This window comes from Hippocampus zosterae, chromosome 12 (genome assembly GCF_025434085.1).
Source record: "Hippocampus zosterae strain Florida chromosome 12, ASM2543408v3, whole genome shotgun sequence".
Taxonomy (NCBI): domain Eukaryota; kingdom Metazoa; phylum Chordata; class Actinopteri; order Syngnathiformes; family Syngnathidae; genus Hippocampus; species Hippocampus zosterae.
In genome coordinates, this window is record NC_067462.1 from 2,765,039 (window position 1) to 2,784,534 (window position 19,496).

General features: G+C 46.0%; 1 protein-coding gene across 3 annotated transcripts in view; it reads right to left on the reverse strand.

Moving 5' to 3' along the window:
* LOC127611835 (fibronectin-like) overlaps nt 1–17,994 on the reverse strand; it is a 30,479-nt gene extending 12,485 nt beyond the window's left edge. For 2 of the 3 annotated variants that reach the window (XM_052082615.1, XM_052082613.1), the window contains exons 1-24: nt 17,725–17,993; nt 16,853–16,978; nt 16,598–16,735; nt 15,750–15,881; nt 15,034–15,171; nt 14,431–14,589; nt 13,880–14,077; nt 13,536–13,718; nt 13,284–13,460; nt 10,482–10,637; nt 10,110–10,238; nt 9,605–9,748; nt 5,785–5,906; nt 5,530–5,698; nt 5,229–5,414; nt 4,969–5,097; nt 4,308–4,397; nt 4,026–4,220; nt 3,027–3,305; nt 1,975–2,238; nt 1,766–1,860; nt 1,250–1,418; nt 1,089–1,175; nt 789–980 (exon numbers count right to left, since the gene is read on the reverse strand). In XM_052082615.1, coding sequence (XP_051938575.1) covers nt 789–980; nt 1,089–1,175; nt 1,250–1,418; nt 1,766–1,860; nt 1,975–2,238; nt 3,027–3,305; nt 4,026–4,220; nt 4,308–4,397; nt 4,969–5,097; nt 5,229–5,414; nt 5,530–5,698; nt 5,785–5,906; nt 9,605–9,748; nt 10,110–10,238; nt 10,482–10,637; nt 13,284–13,460; nt 13,536–13,718; nt 13,880–14,077; nt 14,431–14,589; nt 15,034–15,171; nt 15,750–15,881; nt 16,598–16,735; nt 16,853–16,978; nt 17,725–17,857 — 3,790 coding nt within the window. In that variant the 5' untranslated portion in view covers nt 17,858–17,993. Of the gene's footprint in view, nt 1–788; nt 981–1,088; nt 1,176–1,249; nt 1,419–1,765; nt 1,861–1,974; nt 2,239–3,026; nt 3,306–4,025; nt 4,221–4,307; nt 4,398–4,968; nt 5,098–5,228; nt 5,415–5,529; nt 5,699–5,784; nt 5,907–9,604; nt 9,749–10,109; nt 10,239–10,481; nt 10,638–13,283; nt 13,461–13,535; nt 13,719–13,879; nt 14,078–14,430; nt 14,590–15,033; nt 15,172–15,749; nt 15,882–16,597; nt 16,736–16,852; nt 16,979–17,724 lie in introns of all 3 variants that reach the window. The other variant, XM_052082614.1, reaches the window with a different exon arrangement.
* Nucleotides 17,995–19,496: the final 1,502 nt, after the last annotated feature.

Below are 19,496 nucleotides of genomic sequence, written 5' to 3' on the forward strand. Positions count from 1 at the left end.
GGTAAACATAGAAAGAAAATAAACAACAAGTTCTCCCGTCCTCCGCTTCGGGAGGCACGTGAAAGTGGAAAGCAACTGATGTTAGCCATGCTAGTTAGCTAGTTAGCTGCCTTGGCGGCAAGTGGACTTCAGAAATGCGAACTTTGGTAGCTGCTTGCAAACATGAACTTCAAGATGGCTGTTTTAAGGTTAGCTTGCGTTTGTCGGAGAGCGATGGGTGGTCCTCTAAGATATCGTATTGAAAATATTTCTCATTAAGCTTTAGTTTTTTAAAATTGGCGTATAGTGTAGCTTGAAACCTGTAACCTGCCCATGCCTAATCGAGACTCCCTGACATCATGCCGTGCTTGAATTCAGACTCTTTCAATTTCAAGACATGGAACCATGAAAAGTGATCTTCCTTGCAATGTCTGGTGGTCTAGTAAATTTCTTAATCACCGCATATCACATCCACCCATCATTAAAGCATTACCAGTCACTTGTCCACAGGAAATCCTTCATCCAGCATCAGGATTTGTGTCACAAAACAGTCGGTACTGTTTGGCGCCATGATACGGGGCAAGTTTAGTTAGTTTTAGAAGAGCATTATAGCTGGTATCCGTTCATTGTTGAAAGGTAATACCAAACGCGTTACCTTTCAATTTGATACAATAAAAGCTTTGCTCAACAGAAGGGGATAAAATAACCGGAAGGACCCATGACTCGCAATGAAAATGTCTACAAATCAAAGTTGTGCTTCACCCGACTCCCACGTTCAGTACTAGTCCCCAATTGCGACTAAGACTCACCGGGAGTGATGGTTGTTGATATCGGAACACTCTCCATGCCATCCTTCACGGTAAAAACGCTTATGTTGTACTCCACTCCTGGACTGAGGTTTTCAAGGGTGCAGGAGTTCTCGCCGGCCTGCACAAATTCCTCCACGCTGTTGCCTTGCTGCCCATTGGTGGGAGCGCATGTCACTCGATAGCCAGTGATGTCTTGGGGTGGAAGAAAGAAGCAGTGGATGAACTTTTTTTTTGAAAGGTTTATCGGAGTTATGTAATCATTTTTCTTCATGCCCCCAATTTGTGTGTGTGTGTGTATACCTGGTGTACTTGCTCCATTCCACTGAACTGTAATATCTCCGGTGCCTGAGTTCGAGTCCAGGTGCAGCTCAGTGGGAGGCGGCAGAGCTGGTGAGAAAAATGACATCAATCATAAAGTAAAGAAGGAACAGAGAATCCGATGTTCACTGACGTCCACTCACGTGTGATGACACGGCGAGTGATGGGGCTTCCTTGTTCTCTGCCGTTAATCACCGGTTGCACGCTGTAGGTGTATTCCACTCCGGGAGTCAGGCCGGATACGTAAATGCTCCCTGAATCTGAGGTCACGTCTCTGGGGGCTTCTCCGCCCTGACTGGGGCGCACTGTCAACTGAGATAAATGAACGCACGGGTCAGCACGGCGCAGAAAAGCCACAGACGCGCGTTGGTGTACAGGGGGCAAAGGTCAGAGGTCAATGTTTTCCCAAGAATACGGACGCAGTGCAGAGCATTCTCATCACTCGTGTGACATATTTGGACCGATCTGATCATTCCCCAGAGGTCTGGAGTTCCAGTGTTACTAACGGGATAGCGCGCTCAATTTTCAGAAGCCTTTTTCACTCTGGCGCCTTGACTTACAAGTTTAATTTGTTTCGCAACTCAAAAACACATCTCAAATCATCTTTTACCCATCGAAAGCTCCGCATCTAGAACACGGAATGTGGCTAATATGCATACCTTGTAGCTGACGCGTGGCACGGGAGTCCATGAGATGATAATAGAGGTGTCGGTAACGTCGGTGCTGAAGTGGGGAGCGTTACCCATCGGTGGGTCTACAAACACAAAAAGCAAGTGTGGGGGTGGGGGGGGGGGGGGGGGGCAATTCTCGGGTCATTTTTTTCCCCTTCGCTGAACCGTTTTGACCCAATCGTGATCATAGTACTCACTAGTGGTGAAGACGGCTCGCTCTCCTTCACTCAGTGTGTTGTCTTGCTCCGAGTGCAACGTAGCAGTGTAGACGGTATCTGGTTTCAGGTTGAGGAGGGTGTAGCGGGTGAAGCGGGCCGGCAGGCGTAGCTGCTTCGGGCTGGAGCCCTCGACGTCGAGGAAGAGACGGTAGCCGCTGATTTTGGCTCGCGGGGCGAACCACAGGATCACAGCGCTGTCCTCGGTCACGTTGGCGAAATGGATATCGGTTGGAGCATCTGGCTCTGCGAAGAAGAAGTGTCGAGGCCGTTCAGGTTTTTGAGAATTATTAGTCAAAGCGTGATTATGATACACGATGGTGGACAAAGGTCTCGGAACACCTCTTATATTGAAGTCTTTATATTTGTCCACTGAAATCCAACCTGCTAGGGTTGGCTTAGTCCTCGACTCCCATCGTCTTAACAAGACACTTTGGACAATTAGATCAATCAAATTTGTGGGAGGGCGGCCCAGTAGTCCAGTGGTTAGCACGTGGGCTTCACAGTGCAGAGGTACCGGGTTCGATTCCAGCTCCGGCCTCCCTGTGTGGAGTTTGCATGTTCTCCCCGGGCCTGCGTGGGTTTTCTCCGGGTGCTCCGGTTTCCTCCCACATTCCAAAAACATGCGTGGCAGGCTGATTGAACACACTAAATTGTCCCGAGCTGTGAGTGTGAGTGCGAATAGTTGTTCGTTTCTGTGTGCCCTGCAATTGGCTGGCAACCGATTAAGGGAGTCCCCCGCCTACTGCCCGGAGACAGATGGGATTGGCTCCAGCACCCCCCGCGTCCCAAGTGAGGATCAAGCGGCTCGGAAGATGAATGAATGAATGAATTTGTGGGAGCCGTTTCGGTTTTCAACATGGCAGTCCCCCAGTGCCCAAAAATGGGGCCAAAAAGATTTGATTGGATCTATGTGGAAGTGGTCGAACGCCACATTTGCTGCCATTTTCAGTTCCTTCTGCTTGTCCCAATACCTTCGTCCCGGACGCCCGGTGTTTCAAAAGTGTGCTTTGAGCGAAATGCGTCCGACTCACTTGTGGTGTGCTCCCCAATCAGCGGGATGCTCTCCTCTCCATTGTGAATCGTGTACACATTGAAGCGGTACAGCGTCCCGGGCTGGAGGTGGGTCACTTCCATGTAAGCGTTTTGGCTGACGGGTAGAGTCATCTCTCTCTGAGGAGAGCCAGACTCGTCCATCGGGACCACGGTGACCCGGTAACCTGAGACGTCGCCGGCTGGCCCGGACCAGGTCAGAACTATTTTCTTATCTGATACCTCGTAAAACTGCAGGTCTGTTGGGGAGGCGACTTCCTCTGCGGACAGGGAAAAAGACACCTGGTGTTAGGTTTACATTCTTTAAGAAGACGGAATCTTTTAGGGGGGTTGTAAAATGAACCTGATATCCTTCTAATCTTGAATAAAATCTTCCTGATCAAGCAAATAGAAGGTTTGCAGTTGAAATCAAATTAGATGAAGACGAAGGATTGGCTCCAAACAATCAACAAATTTAACAAAAAAAAACGCATCACAATTGTCCACTTCCCCTTCGAGCGTCTGGAATAACAGATTGAGATTCCAAACATGGCGCCCCACTCTCAACCAGGCCCAACATCTTTATTCCATCGCACAGGTTATGCAAACACACTCGCGCATATGCATTTCTAGCATCTGCCTGACCGGGCCAAGCACATGTTGGACTTGGCGGAGTGGAAATGTTGTCATACTTCTTGTCAATCAGAACAAAAGTCCCACCGGCTGTGAAGTCTGTGACGTCACTTTTCCACAGAACAAAAAAAAAAACGGTTTCAAATGTACTGCGTTAGGTCGAGGAAAACTAAATCATAAAAGGTGACTGGAAGGTTTCCAAACTCGGACATAAATAGGTCAGGCTCCCTTCGTCCCCGTGAAGTGAAAAGTGCTCTCTGCAATACGGCGGTGCCAAACCGGACTCCTTGCAGGAGCCATTCTTACTGTGACTTTTAAGGCTTTAAAAAAATCACCGAGCCAAAGCTCATTCTTCGCCATTCAGTTACCTGGCAGTGGATCCCCAGCGGTGTTGACCTGGACAAAAATGGGCTCGCTCTCCAAGCTGTCCTCCACTGCGTAGATGCTAATATTGTACAATTTCCCCGGCCGCAGATCACTCAGCGTCACGGAGGTCGCTGTATCAGGGAGGGTCAGCTCGGTGCTTTCGCCTTCTATGGATGGCGTGTAGACGACTCGATAGCCTGCGTCAAAGGAAAAATAGGCGCAAGTGTGGGTGTCGTCCAGGGGGGGGGGATTATGTGCGATGGATCGGCTGGAAGTTGCCGTACCGGTGATGGGAGCCAGTGGTTTATCCCAGCTAATCACAATGGAAGTTTCTCCAATATCCTCCACTTCATGTTCAGCGGGGGCATCGGGAGCTGGAACACGGGACAAATGTTGCGTAAGATCTTTTCTTTTGCTTTCAAGGACATTTGAAATGATTGTGCAAGTACAGTCATACCTCGGTTTTCAACCATAATCCGTTCCAGAAGGCTGTTCGAAAACTAAAACCATGTGTTCCATTATAATCAATGTAATAAATTTTAATCTGTTCCAAGTCTAAAGCGTATTTTTTTTTTTACTATTTTACACCATAAACTGTATACACATGTAATAAGAGAGCAGGTAATATGTAAAATACTAAGACGCTTTAAAAAAAAAATCTTTATTGAACACGTCTGCTCATAATGGAACGCTACACGAGGAAGCGTCATTTTCTCGTCTGCCCGAGGAAGCGTCAGTTGCTCGTGTCAGGAAGGCGAGACGAGTCGAGTTAGGCATTCAAGCGGTTTGGTCGAGAACCGATTTTCGGTCGTAATCCATTAAAAACTCCAACTTTTTGGTCGAAAACCGATTTTCGGTCGGGAACAGAGACGCTCGAAAACCGAGGTTTGACTGTACTCCAAAAAAGACGATTTTCAGGGACTGTGGGTCAAAGTATGCACTCACCAGTGGTTTGCGAAGTGGAAAGAATGAGGTTGTCCTCTCCAGCATCAGTCACCTCGTAGACGTTAACGGTGTACTTCCTTCCAGGTAGCAGCTCATTAATATTCACCGACGTAGCCGTACGGGGAAGGTCTAGCCGGAATATACAGAAACATGTTACCTCCAAGTTTTACATGTGGTAAACAAAAAAGAAACCAAAGCGCTTGATTATTTTCTGGCATATATATTGCTAACTAAGTTGAGAGTTTGTGTAAGCTACTTACCCAGAACCACCGGCTCCCCGGCGCTCTGTCCCTGCTCGTTGAGTTCATACTCTACTCTAAAACCAGACACCGTGTCGGAGGCAGAGACCCAAGAGATGACGAAGCTACTGGAGGTGATTTCCGTCACCGACTCGGAGGTGTCCACCACCGGTGGGGGTTGTGTGGTCTCGCCTTGTGATGTAGCCACTGTGAGGGGGGGGCAGAAGAAAAAGAGGGTCAAAAATAGCTATCTATTTGTGACTAATGGCCTTTTGCCCATTGATCGGATTCACACGGCAGACCTGCAACTCTCTCGACTCACATGATCCGTAATGTGTGGTGAAGTCAAAGCGCGTGATCTCCTGCCGTCCAAACCGCAACACGCTGATCAGCTGACCTTCGTAGGTGATGCCCGGTTTCAATCCGGAGATGGTATAGGAGTTCAGATGACCGGGGATCATCACCTCCATCCATGCACTGTTGCTGTTTTTCTTTCCAAAGGAAAACAAAAAAAAGTGCTCCGAATGTTTGCGCCGTGGCGGCAACCACAGAGATCCTATCTGAACGTCAGACTCACCACTCTCCATTTGAGAATGTATTGTGCGATGTGAGCAGAGGGCGGGGCGTTCCATTGAATGGGGTGGGAGTTGGGTTGGTTGCCAGATTCCGTTATGATCACCTGGACAGGACGCTGACCGCCTTGGAAAGATGGCAAGAGGACACAAGAGGACAGAAAACAGGCCTGTCATTCATTCATTCATCTTCCGTACCACTTGATCTCACTAGGGTTGCGGGGGGTGCTGGAGCCTATCCCAGCTGTCTTCGGGCAGTAGGCGGGGGACACCCTGAATCGGTTGCCAGCCAATCGCAGGGCACACAGAAACGAACAACCATCCACGCTCGCACTCACACCTAGGGACAATTTAGAGTGTTCAATCAGCCTGCCAGGCATGTTTTTTGGAATGTGGGAGGAAACCGGAGCACCCGGAGAAAACCCACGCAGGCCCGGGGAGAACATGCAAACTCCACACAGGGAGGCCGGAGCTGGAATCGAACCCGGTACCTCTGCACTGTGAAGCCGACGTGCTAACCACTGGACTACCGGGCCGCCGATAGGCCTGTCATAATTTTGACAGAAATTCAAAGGGCAAGATCATCCAATTGTCAATATTATGCGGTCAAATATCAGATTACTTGTCGACACAAGAGCTCAGTGACCTCTCCAAACAAATATGCAGTAAGAATTTCTGGCAGGCAAAAAAAACAACAACCTTAAAATAGCATGGAACTGTCAGATTCCAGCCTGGACCTCAGCGGCCATACGGGAGAAGCCTCAACTATCTTGCTCTGCTATTTACGCCTTTCTAACATCGACTCAATGACCAGGAATAGAAAAAAAAAGACTGCGGTATAGTCTACTGATTCTTTGACCTCACATGTTTTTGATGAATTGACTCAAATTCATCAAGTGGGTCCTTAAAACAAATTCATCTGGAGCCAGATCATTTTTTTTTATTTTGTGCAACCAACCACATGATAAAATAAAATGGATACACGCCGTTTTTCAGTGGAATTCAGATAAAAGTCCATAGGGCCAAAATAATGTTTTGAGATAACGATAACATGAACTCATGCAATCCAGGTTGTTTCCTGCCTGTCATTCAAAGTTAGCTGGGAAATGCTCTTGCTCACCCACAACCCTAACAAGGACGCGAGCTATAGAAACACAGCGTCTTTCTTGCCCACGTTATAGCACGCGATGGTCAAATTGCTCAACACGGCCGAAACAGCGGCTGAGAACGGACCCCGCGATGCATTCGTTAGGATTCCACATCATCATGGCCACAGAGCAAATGATTATTATTTATCTCTCGGGTGTTGAGGGCACACCCATCGCAAGTATGTCAAAGCGCACTGATACGAAACACTTTCAACCCGCTGAGCTTTGCTGCCTCGTGCCGAAAAACCATTCGGCATCTGCCCCCCATCTGTGAAAACAATTTCCCCCGATCGCCTGGAAAACCTTGAAGTACGATCGTTTTCTTGGTGGCTGACGGCAGCTCCGATTTTAAAGCCTATTACGTCATCGGTGTCAAAGTCACATCTGTGATTTACTGTACATTCGAGAAGCAGAAGGAGTCATAGAAGAAGCCTAACGCGTTTCCTGTTTGGGAAACTAAAAGAAGAGAAGGTATGATGCCATCTTACAAGCCATGTGGCGCGCAGACCCCACATAAGCTCCGCAACTGGTAGCTTCAATAAAGAACTGAGGCTGCTGACCACTTTTCCAAACGGCGGACCTGTAATCAGGGTTTCCGAGTAAGTGGCTCGGTTAACCTGACGTCCTAGCAGATACACGGACCTCCAAAACAAATCTGGGACCAATGAAAGGCTTGTCGCGCAACCACAGGCCACTGACGAGTAGAGGGCGGATTCCCACACGTCACATTGGTCAATGCTCTTTGCATTGAATGTCATGTGTATACGATACATACGAACGGCACATATTTATTCGTGTGCTGTGCTACATAATTGCTCCTGTAGGCTTTATCTTTTTTTTTTTAATACAGTAAACGTGTTTCATTTACTTACAATAAAATGTAATTGGTTTATTGAACTAATAAAAAAAAAAAAACTACCGAAAAGTGAGTTCCATTCCAGTTAAAAGAGCAATGAAAGCAAATAAGCCTTTTAAAGGATCGTATCGTAAAGGAGCTGAGTGAGCATTCCCATTGGGCTTTTCCCTTTTTATTTTTTTGGTACCTTTTATGGTTGTATGCTGACTGAGCGCCCAGACTTCACTCTCACTTCAAATCTAGCCGTGGCACACCCAAGCGCGCGCGGACACACACCACAGCTGGTTGCCATTAACGGCCAGTTACAGCTGGAACGTGCCGTACATTTTTTTTTAATCGCTTATCAACCTGCTTAGCCCAGAGTAAATGCTCCATAAAGAATACCTCATACAATTAATTTTCAGATTTTTGGCTAACGCTAACGTTCATAAATTAGTAGTTTACCTTGGTTTGGTTTGGTTTGGTTTGTTTATTGAACATAAAACATATACAGTAATAATTTGACAGAAAATAAGGTAGATAAAAAAGTAAAAGAAAGAAATCAGTCTTCATTCAACACAGTTATTATGTTCAAGGGAGTAGGATGAAGTAAAAAAACTTATCTAGTCCTACCCCGTTATGTGTTTATATCTACTAAATCATTTTTATATCAATCAGAAAAGAAAAAGTAATAAGAAGTCTCCATTAAGGCTCATACTTTACCCTTAACCGTGATATTTTCACAACTTTTGGTTTGTATCGGGATTATATACATCCTCACCCTGGCACTCTTGTGTCAATTTTCTCTTGTATTCATAATGGATATTGCAATACCTTTCTCTATTTATCAACTTAGTTCTGATTTATCATTATATTTAATGTTTAGAATTTATCATTTTAACTCTGATTGGTGTAGGTTGTTTGTACGATTTTTTTGAATTTGTTTTTGAACTCAGCAAGCGATTTACTCATTTTTAGGTCCGTTTCGAGATTATTCCACAGATTAACACCTTTGCTAGATACACTTCTTTGCTTGATGTTTGTTCTTGTTTTGAGTTTTTTGAATAAGTTGGTACCTCTTAATTCATAGTTGCTTTCTCGAATTTCAAAAAACTTCTGAATGTTTTGGCAGAGCAGGTTATTGTGTGCTTTGTACATTAATTGGGCGATTTTAAAGTCAACTAGGTCATAAAATTTCATCGTATTTAATTTAATAAATAGTGGATTTGTGGGTTCCGTATATTTTGATCTATTAATAATTCGAATTGCTTTTTTTTGTAGTTTAGCGGCAAACAGCGTGTGAGAAAGCACTGCTTAACCCGAACTAAAACTCTTTTGATGTTGGTTTACATTTGAAAATCTGCGAATGTGAAATCGTCCTTTCAGAGATGTACATTTCGTGGTGTGTGTGTGTGTGTGTTTGTGTGTGTTTGGGGCCGTGGGGTTGCTTTGGAGTAACTCACACGCCGCTAATCTCATTCTGTCACACATCAAAGTCAAGCCCCCCCCCCCTTTTAAATGTCATTTATGACACTGCTCACTTCCAATGTGAGTATGCCATCAATATTACCTTTACAAACATATAAGGCCCGGTTTTGATTGACAGCCAGAGAGATATTTCCATGGTAATGCTAATTTACTGTGGCGGAGAATGGCTCTAGCTAGCATCATTTAACTCCACGGGGAGCTCATATGAACACATCTCAAGATGATGTACTGCAGTTTTATCCAACTGTTGGACTACAACCGCAACTTTGAAAACCATTTTTAGCATCATTGACAGCATCGGTCAAGAATGAGCGTCCACCACGAAATTAGCCATGCCACTAATCGGTATCTTACCAGGATAGGACTGCTGGGGCTCGCAGCTGAGCTCTCCGATGCTGTTACCATAGCAATAGCACTTGTACATGATTCCATGGATGACTTTGTCCCAAGACTCGCCAATCTGGTAGAAGGCTCTTGTCTCTGGTTCCTGGCACTGGTCTGCAGGCAGGTACATCAAAACGGGGTTGTAATAATGGTTTGGAAATTTCAATGGACCTTCCACTGAGACTTTTAAAAAATTTTTTATATGAGGCAGAAGGGGGATTCAGTGCGGCTCCGTCTAAAAGTGCTCGAAAGAAACGCTGCCTCTGCGCGGTTCAGTTGTATTTAACTTTAAAGCTTATTACATTGGAGATTTTCTGTTCAAATGTATTTTGAGTGCATTTAACTCTTATGTGCAATACATTTGGATGATTTACGTCGTTTCATTTTGTTTGTATACACGTGGGCCCAGTCCGTCTAACATTTCCTCTTGTCCATTTTGCATTCCTTAAACTTTAGCGAGAGAACTTCAACCCACCAATAGCATCGCACTTCCAGCGGCCACGCCCCTGTCCAAAACAGGTGCAGTTCATCATATAGCCTTCTTCGTGCTGCTTGGTGAAGGTCTGGTTCACCTCATAGGTCAGAGTATCCACAATACACTGGTCTGAAAACAACAACAACAACAAAAAAAAAGCCAAATGAAAGGACTTTCACGACTGGCGAACATCTGGCGTGCGTGTGTAGCGCAGGTGCAACCGGAATCCCGCAAGGCGCAGGTGTGAGTACACAGTTTTAACCTTTTGACACGCGGCTCGTTATACATCACCCACGACCTTTCAACTTGTCACTCGTGCGATATCAATACTGCACAGAGAGGCCCCATTTCCAGCCACACAGCGGCGCATACCTTTAAGTTGGGAGTAGGCGACGCAACTCCATTCCCCTCGACCGTTGCCCACACAAGTACAGCGCATCATGTGACCCAAAACGTCGTGGCGTTTGTCCCACTGGTCCCCCACACGGTACATGACCCCTTCGCTGGTTGTGCACACTTCTTCGTGGGCTGGAAGAAACGAGTGAAAATCAAGACGTTGATGAGCCGAGTTGGGAGCATCTATGTCGTAACGACCAAAAAACAGAAACATCTGTCCTGGTGTGCCTGTTTTGGAATGATTGTGTGTGTGTTCAACATGTGGCTTATATTAAATAGAGATACTCCAAGAGTATTATTTTTCGCCAAGTGAGTGTCAAGTGCCATAAAAACAGTTTGCCGCAGGTTCAAAGTATTGTTCCTAAAGGCAGTGTGATAGTTGAAATGGAAATACTACACCGATAATCCGGTTGAAGAACACAATTGGTGATTTTTTTTCCCCGCCCCGGTCATGCGTGTTGCCTCTCAATTTTACAAATCAGTTCATTGATAAAAATCGATTGTCTGCTCCCGAGTGGTTATTCAATCTAGCTGCAAACAACCCCCCCGTGCGCTGCGAGACAGTTGAGTCGTGTTCAGGCGCATCGCAGGATGCTGGCGTGCTATCTAAAAATCCGAGCGTGGAAGGCGTTGCGCCGGAATTGTTTGGTTGAGTCTAAACAAGCGACACTATGCTATCATGTCATCTGCTGCGTTGGAATGCAGCCATAAGATAGACCTGCACTGAGTCCAGACCACCTGGCCCTCTGAAGGGGTTTTGGTTTGGTTTTTGTTTAGATTGCTTCTCCAGAAAAGTGTGCAGCACTTTTGGTTTAAATTGAATTACACAAAGCACGTCAGGGTACCGCTTCTATGTGGGTAAAAAAAAAATGGCTGTGACTGTGACTTTAAGGGGCGGCCCGGTAGTCCAGTGGTTAGCACGTGGGCTTCACAGTGCAGAGGTACCGGGTTCGATTCCAGCTCCGGCCTCCCTGTGTGGAGTTTGCATGTTCTCCCCGGGCCTGCGTGGGTTTTCTCCGGGTGCTCCGGTTTCCTCCCACATTCCAAAAAACATGCGTGGCAGGCTGATTGAACACTCTAAATTGTCCCTAGTTGTGAGTGTGAGTGCGAATTGTTGTTCGTTTCTGTGTGCCCTGCGATTGGCTGGCAACCGATTCAGGGTGTCCCCCGCCTACTGCCCGGAGACAGCTGGGATGGGCTCCAGCACCCCCCGCGACCCTAGTGAGGATCAAGCGGCTCGGAAGATGAATGAATGAATGAATGTGACTTTAAGGGAGGGATTCAGATTAACTCCAATGTAAGGTTCAATGCTCATGGGGGGCCAAGTCCAGACTTTTCAGATTGGGCATATGCACATTTATTCATCATGGTTCTGATTTTCAGTGTATCGAGTCAAAACGAGAGAGCATTTGACGCAAACTGTTCCTGATGGCTACAAACTGCTTTCTAAAAGACCACATGGCTGACAGAGCGTTAACCTTTTCAACAAGTGCCACAGACCCCCCCCCCCCAAAAAAGTGGGGGGTGTCGAGCTTCTTTTAAACCATCCCCGCCATTAACATCTCAATTACAATGTTTATTTTGACAGTCTTTGTTAAGTCATTAAAGTCTGAATCAAAGGCCCCCTAGAGCGCAAAGGCAACCAACCCCCCCCCCCCCCCGCAGCCCCCCCCCCCCTCCCCTCTTAAAACCTTGACGGCCTGTTTTCTTAACAACTGGCTGCTGGCCAAACTTGGGCCCCCCGAGATTTATTCATATGAAAATAAAACACTGAATTGAATTATCAGATGATGCAATTGAGAGGAGGGGGCAACGTCGATCGGCTGCGTCTTTACAAAATGAGATGATAACAAAAATGACGGGATTACATAACACAAAGTTCTCCACAATGTTACCTCACTGTTGCAGATGTTTCCAGTGTCTCTCTTCCACATTTTACTGTCTGCTGCCAGTCTTTTTTTTTCTTTTTTTTTTTTTTATCTCTCATCTGCCAACTTTGAAGTCCAAGATGCGTTTGATGCAGGCTCGTTCTCCAAAGATTTGTTGGGAGGATAGCACTCAAAAGATTTGTTTGGGATTCACTCTCCTTGCTATCAGCGGATATTGTTTCACCCTAGACGAAACGTCCGCCTTTTTTAGTCACAGGACTCAAGTTGATACGTCGGTGACCTAACTCAGCCGGTTGGCAACTTTCATTTGAGGCGCCGCTCACATCATCGCTACCGTTTCATGAGTACTTCACAGACGTTAGCGTCAATACCCCCCCTTGGTGTTTCACTCCCTTCAGCACCTCTTGTTGCCTGCAGAGGTCTAACTGGCACCAATTCAACAAAACGACACTTCCCTTACAAGCCAAATGACTTCAATTTGCCCGAGGCGAAGTGTCGGAGCTGAAAACAAGATTCGGCCAAGATCCTTTTAACTCCACCCTGTTACGAGCTTACAAGCTAATTGAGTTACCCGTCACCTTTTTTTTCAGACGGGGAGGAGAAATGTCTGGGAAGCATGACTGGGAATTAGATCCGCGAATGACTTTCGCTGTTTTCTGTGGCTAAAGTATTGAGAAGATGGACCGTACATTTAGAAACAATAAACACAGTGATGACGCATGTGTTGTGATTTTAAGAAACATATGTGGCTAGCAGGTATGATTTACGATGGCTCGTTGTCTGCAAGACGCATAAAAAGATGTCTTTCATTGCCCTTTGTTTCATCGCGATGAAAGCGAATGCAGCCCCCAACAGCTGGATTTGCTTCTCTTGTTGTACTCCCACTTACCGGCCATGGGGCAGAATCCAAAGCGCTGTTCCCCGTCGTAGTCTGTTGTCGTGCCGCACCACTTCATGCCATCTCGGCGTCCGTCCGCAGTGCAGTCGGTGTAATTGCGGCCGTTGTACAAGTAGGGGAATTGGCACAGAGCGCCGTTTGAATTGCCGCCCCTTGTTGCTACGATGACTGGAAAAGGAGACGGTAAAATTTCCAGTTGCTCCATAATACTGCATTTTTTGGCAAGTCGCAATGCCGGCTCACCGTTCTTTTCTGTACAGAAAGAATACTTTTGGTCCGTCTCAAAGTCAGACGAGATGGAACACCACAGCTGTCCATCGGCACGTCCGTCGGAGGTACAAGCGTGGTAAGTCTTGCCCTTGTAGACAAAGGGGAATACACAAGGCTGACCTCCCGAGTTGCCCCCATACACTGGAGCCGGTCCATCTGGATGAAAAAAAAACAACCGTGTGACATTTTTGGAGTGAATTCTGAGATTTGTTGAGAGTTGAGCACAGGCGTGGTTTCATTAAATTCAGTGTTCAGGGACTTGAAACTCCGATTTAGAAACGACAACTTGGTTCATCTGACTGAAGAGCAAAACTTACCCCACTGCTCACAGGTGACGCCGTTGCCCAAACAGGTACACATCATCTGTTTGGTTCCTTGACTCCTAAGCCAGCGCTGGCCAACAAAATAGGACAGTCCAGAGTCGGTGCGACAGGGTCCTTCTTGCGGAAGCTCAGGCATGGGGGCGGGTTGATAGACGGCAGGCTGAATATTAGTGATCACGCGAGAGCCGGTGCCTGAAATAGGACGTGGGATAAGAAACCACGTTAGGACCGGCCGTTATTCACTTAAATGATTTTTGGAGAGAACACGGGGAGCTTTTGTTTCAATATCTTGAAGCACATTTTTCCTTGATTGACTTTCTCCTGACTTTAGTTTTTGTTTTTTTTTAACCTTCTGTTCCATGTCTGTGTTCCCTATGAGGTCATGATCATAACTTAGAAGACTTGTCTTTCTCACATCAACACTTGCCCCACCCCCCCTTCGACACGTCTGTGTCTGTTATACATTACTCTCTCGGCATGAGGAAGAGGAGTGGGGTGAAAAAAAAAAAAAAAAAAAAAAGCACAAGGATATCATCAGTTCTCACCCAGGCCAGTCGTGTGAAGTGAGGCATGTCTCTCACACTTCCACTCCCCTCGACCGTTCCCGGTGCACAGACACTGGAGCAGGTTACCTCTGGCGTCCGTCTTAGTCCACGTGTCGCCAATACGGTAGGAGCTCAGAGTGTCCTGGTCGTTACAACGATCTAGAAAAGATGTGAATACATCATCATAATCCTGAAGGACAAATCCATCTTTTTTTTTTTAAAAGGAATCGATATAAGACGCTATTCATTGAGTATAAACACACAGCAGAGATGTTTGGTATTTGAGAGGCAGAAGTACGCTTAGATACATGTGACGAGCCCAAAAATAACCGGTAGTAATTACGTTTTTTTTTTGTTTTTTTTGCGGCGCTTGTGTGACGCACATTCAGGCATTTGCTAATTTGTTCCTGATGAAAGTGCGGAATGTAACATGACCAAAGACAAAAGACGAGTTTGATAGCGCAGAGTCCAAATAGGAACATTCATGAATCACCAGCGAGCGAGTTCTCGGAACGTCACAAGTAAATTAACTTAAAAATACCCCCCCAAAAACTAAAAATGAAGTGAGATCTTTCTTTATATGAGGCTCGGGGGGTCTCTTACTTCTGGAAGTGCATGTTATGCGGCCACTTCCTTCTCCCATACAGGTGCAGTCCACAACCATCCATCCCTGGTAGGGCTTCTCCCACGTTTCCCCGACAACATAGGATGTCCCCGCAGCGTTGTCATAGCAACGCTCAGCTGCAGGACACACACACACACACCAACTCAGTGTGCATCATACACTATCAATATTCATTCATTCATTCATCTTCCGAGCCGCTTGATCCTCACTAGGGTCGCGGGAGGTGCTGGAGCCTATCCCAGCTGTCTTCGGGCAGTAGGCGGGGGACACCCTGAATCGGTTGCCAGCCAATCGCAGGGCACACAGAGACGAACAACCATTCGCACTCACACTCACACCTAGGTACAATTTAGAGTGTTCAATCAGCCTGCCACGCATGTTTTTGGAATGTGGGAGGAAACCGGAGCACCCGGAGAAAACCCACCCAGGCCCGGGGAGAACATGCAAACTCCACACAGGGAGGCCGGAGCTGGAATCGAACCCGGTACCTCTGCACTGTGAAGCCCACGTGCTAACCACTGGACTACCGGGCCGCCCACTATCAATATTAATTGTGTTTATTTGATAACACTAATGGAGGGACGCTCTAACCGCTGCAGGGTGATCAGACAACAATGCATCATACAGTCAGTCACAGCCAGTGTGTGCGTGTGTGTGTGTGTGTGTGTGCGTGTGTGTGTAAGTGTTGACTCACCGACAGGCTTGCAGGTCCATTCTCCTTTGCCGTTACCCAGACAGACGCATTCCAGCATGTAGCCTCCTGTCTCGTGAGGTCTCCTCCAGGTGTCTCCGATCTTATACGAGGCTCCGTCCTCATGACAGCGATCTAGTTGGAGGGGGGTGGGGGGGGTTGAGATGCATTTGTGTGTGTCACTTCCACAAAAATGAAAGACTAGCTCTTTCTGTCATCATTTCACCGCACAGTTAAAAGCAAGCATCTGCACAACAGCACACTTGTGAGACAACCGCGGCATACTGGCATCAGTCTAGCACACCAGGAGATACTTAAGCGGGGGTACACGCACATCGTCAACTGAGCCAAGTTCGAGCACTTTCCCCAAGGCCCGACTATCGGATGTACCTGAAAGATTTTGCGGTGTGGGAAACGCTACGAGATGTTCTTATCTTTGAGAATGATATCACATTGACGTATCTCGTACTGCGACAAAGTGTGAGGAGGGTGTTGGGATATGAACAAACTTCTCCTTGTCACACAGTTGTTGCTCGGCACATGATTGGACGTAACAATTTGGTGACAAAAAGCTACCGTATTTTGACTTATGTGAAGCACATTGAGTTACCATGTGTCTGAAACGCACATTATAAATAAAACTCACCTAGTCGCTCAAGTATACCACACAATATAAAAGTATGAGTAGAACACATGATGTTGAGTTTTTGTTTTTTTAAGTGATGCTGTGTGGGGTACCTAGCAATTTAAAATTCGGTTAAGATGTGAAAAAAACCGCCGTGTCCGGAATGTGTGGTTCTGTGGTGTGAACGATAATGGCAGCACTTCCTGTGGAAGGGGTCCCAACTTACTGGCAATGGTGCAGCTGATTTTCCCCCTGCCAGATCCGATACAAGTACAATCCCAAATCATGCCTTCCTTGGGTCTCTCATACGTTTCTCCCACAGTGTAGTACTGCTGGTTGATCTTATCATAGCATCTTTCTTCAGCTGAAAGGCGGGGGGGACGAGAGAAGAAGGTGTGTTTGTTTTGTCTCAGGGCAGCGAGATAAATAAAGACAGACTCGCTGATAAAATAACACAGCAGGCATACACATGCTGACCCACCTTCAGGCTTGCTTATACACTTAATCCCGGCGACTCCGTTGCAAGTGCACACCAGAGTGCTGCCCAAGTATTGCCGTTCCCACTGGTCGTTAATGTTGTAGAAATGACCGCTCTCTATGCAGCCATCTGGCAGGACGCGAGAAGAAAGCAGGTAAAAAATAAGGCTGGGTGGCCGCGACAAGCTGGAAGCAATAAGCAGACACGTGAAAAAAAAGTCCATCTGTCTACAATGTGAGAGACGGAAAATACGCTCAACTCGTATGCAATGACAAACACCGTACCTGAGGCTGTAAAAAACAAACTCCTGCGAGTTTAATGACAAAAACCTTTGTGACTAATCAAACCTGCAGTACATTCTCAGATGGAAATATTTTTAACCAGATAAGACTCCTCGTCAGTGAATTTTACCCAAAATTAAGTTCATATGACTTCATGAGAAGCCATGACACACTCATAAATCATTTGTACCTAGGACAACAATATTTATGCAATTAAAAGTCAAACATTTTATTGCTACATACGACTCTCCATTGTCTGTGAAGTTGACCCGAGCTGTGCTAACTTCACATCAAAAGGAAACCCCGGAAACAGTAATAAATCATTTGCAGCAGGGATGACTGTTTTTTTCCACTTTTACTCCCCACCGCCCACCATCGGGTGGCTCTTTGTTCACAATCTCCATCTTTAATTAACACCTCAGGTTCTCTCCAATATTCCACATAATGACTGCTTTTAGAACTTTTTACCTTGGTGAAAAGATAGAACACACCCAAGCATCTACAATAGCAGGATTCTGACCATCGAGTAAAGAATAAAATGTCATCTGGAGGTGAAAGAATCAATTAAGACGGAAGGAAGAACCTCAAACTTACCCTGGGACACCGAGGGGACGTGATGCTGGGGTGCCTGTCTTCGTCTCTTATGGTTCCCCTTGGGCATGCAGTGCACTGCGGTCCCGATGCACAGAGCAACCAGCACCCTGGCGGCTATGCTTCTTCCAGACATGCTTTGCAAATGTTGCACTTCAATGTCACCAGAGCAGAAAGTGGGCTCCTGGTGTAAGAGAATTCGGCGATTACGGTCTGGCCCTCTCCGATGCGCGGCCCCAGTGTGCAGGTTAGCACAGAGTGGGAGTGATTTATCTGACTGGGCATGGCTGAATCGCAACCGGAGGAAGGAGGGAGGAGGTTCAACTCGGAGACCGACAACCCACGCATGTTGGGTGGGGGGTGGGGGGGGGGCAACATTTCCATTGTGGGTGACACAAAATTATTTTTATTAACTCTATTTCACTCTCAGACAACCCCGTGTTACTCTTTTTCATAGTGGAACCGAGAACTAATTAAAGTTCCAATAAAACAAATGGTTCTTTACATACCTGAAAATGTTTTTTTTTAAACAAATCTCACACGTACAATTTTCAAGTTGTGGAATCAACACAAATTCATTAATTACGAAAAAGTCCCTCCCGAAAAGCAATTTTGCTCAGTAGTGAATTTTTGGCCAATGGATTTATTTCTGGTCACGTGACGCCACATTTAAGACAAGAAAACCTTTATTAGTTTCGCAATAGAGAAATTCCCGATTCACAGCAGTAAAGTTATGAAAGGAAGAAGTAGAACAACAACAACAAAAAAACATTTGTTGCTAGGTAGGAATTGGAGAGCGACTGAAGACCAAAGCCCATGTTTTCTTTTATTAAAGGGGGTGGGGTGAATGTTAAGAGAGTTTGAATGGCAGATAAATGGGATTATGTACCCGTCTAAAATGTCCCCAATTGTAAATTTCCCCAGTGTGGGACAAATAAAGGATATTTTATCTTATCTTAAAAGGTGAACAGAATTATTTTCTAAAATTAGGTATTCCTGTAATACATTAAATCACATCCATCCATCCATCCACTTTCTGAACCGCTTACGATTGTTTGGCGAACATTTATGACATTGAAGGAATCTTGACGAACTTTGACATGAACGCAACTTTTGCTGCCCTTGAAAACACTCGCGGTTGCTCGCTGCTCAGTGTTAAAGGGACTTTATGAGCAGTCCTTTGTGAGGGGCTTTCCGCAAGTAGGGTTTTTCGCATTTAAAAAATCTGCTTCGATTTAAACATTGATATATGTGTCCACCATTTAATGGGTCATCTGATATGCTGCTTGTATCTTTACTTACAGTATATTTCTACAGACAGCACATTGCTACGTGATATACGTAGCTCAGTGAAGGACACTGATGCTGTGCAGTATGTTGGCTTTTAGGATTCACAATCAGTTTACGTCATACGCAGGAATTGGGTCATATGGCATCAACATCTGGAAGGACCCAAAGTTTGAATATCTGGAAAGCGCTTGCTTATCCTGATCCAAGTTATGGGGAAACTGGAGACCGTACCAGCTGGCTTAAACTGGACAAGTTGCTGTGTGAATTAAGCGAGTTTCTTGCCCCGTTCCAGGTCTTCAGAAACAGTATTGAGTTTGGGCCACTTTGCAGAAGCCTAATGATCCTGATTATTTTAATCAAGTGTGTTGGTGGAGGGAGACTTCTAAAAAAGGCTGGATAGAGGGGCTCTTCAGGACCCGACTTGGACACCCCTGCAATAAACTAATGATATTGTCACACATAGCGGATTGTGTGACATCCCTGAA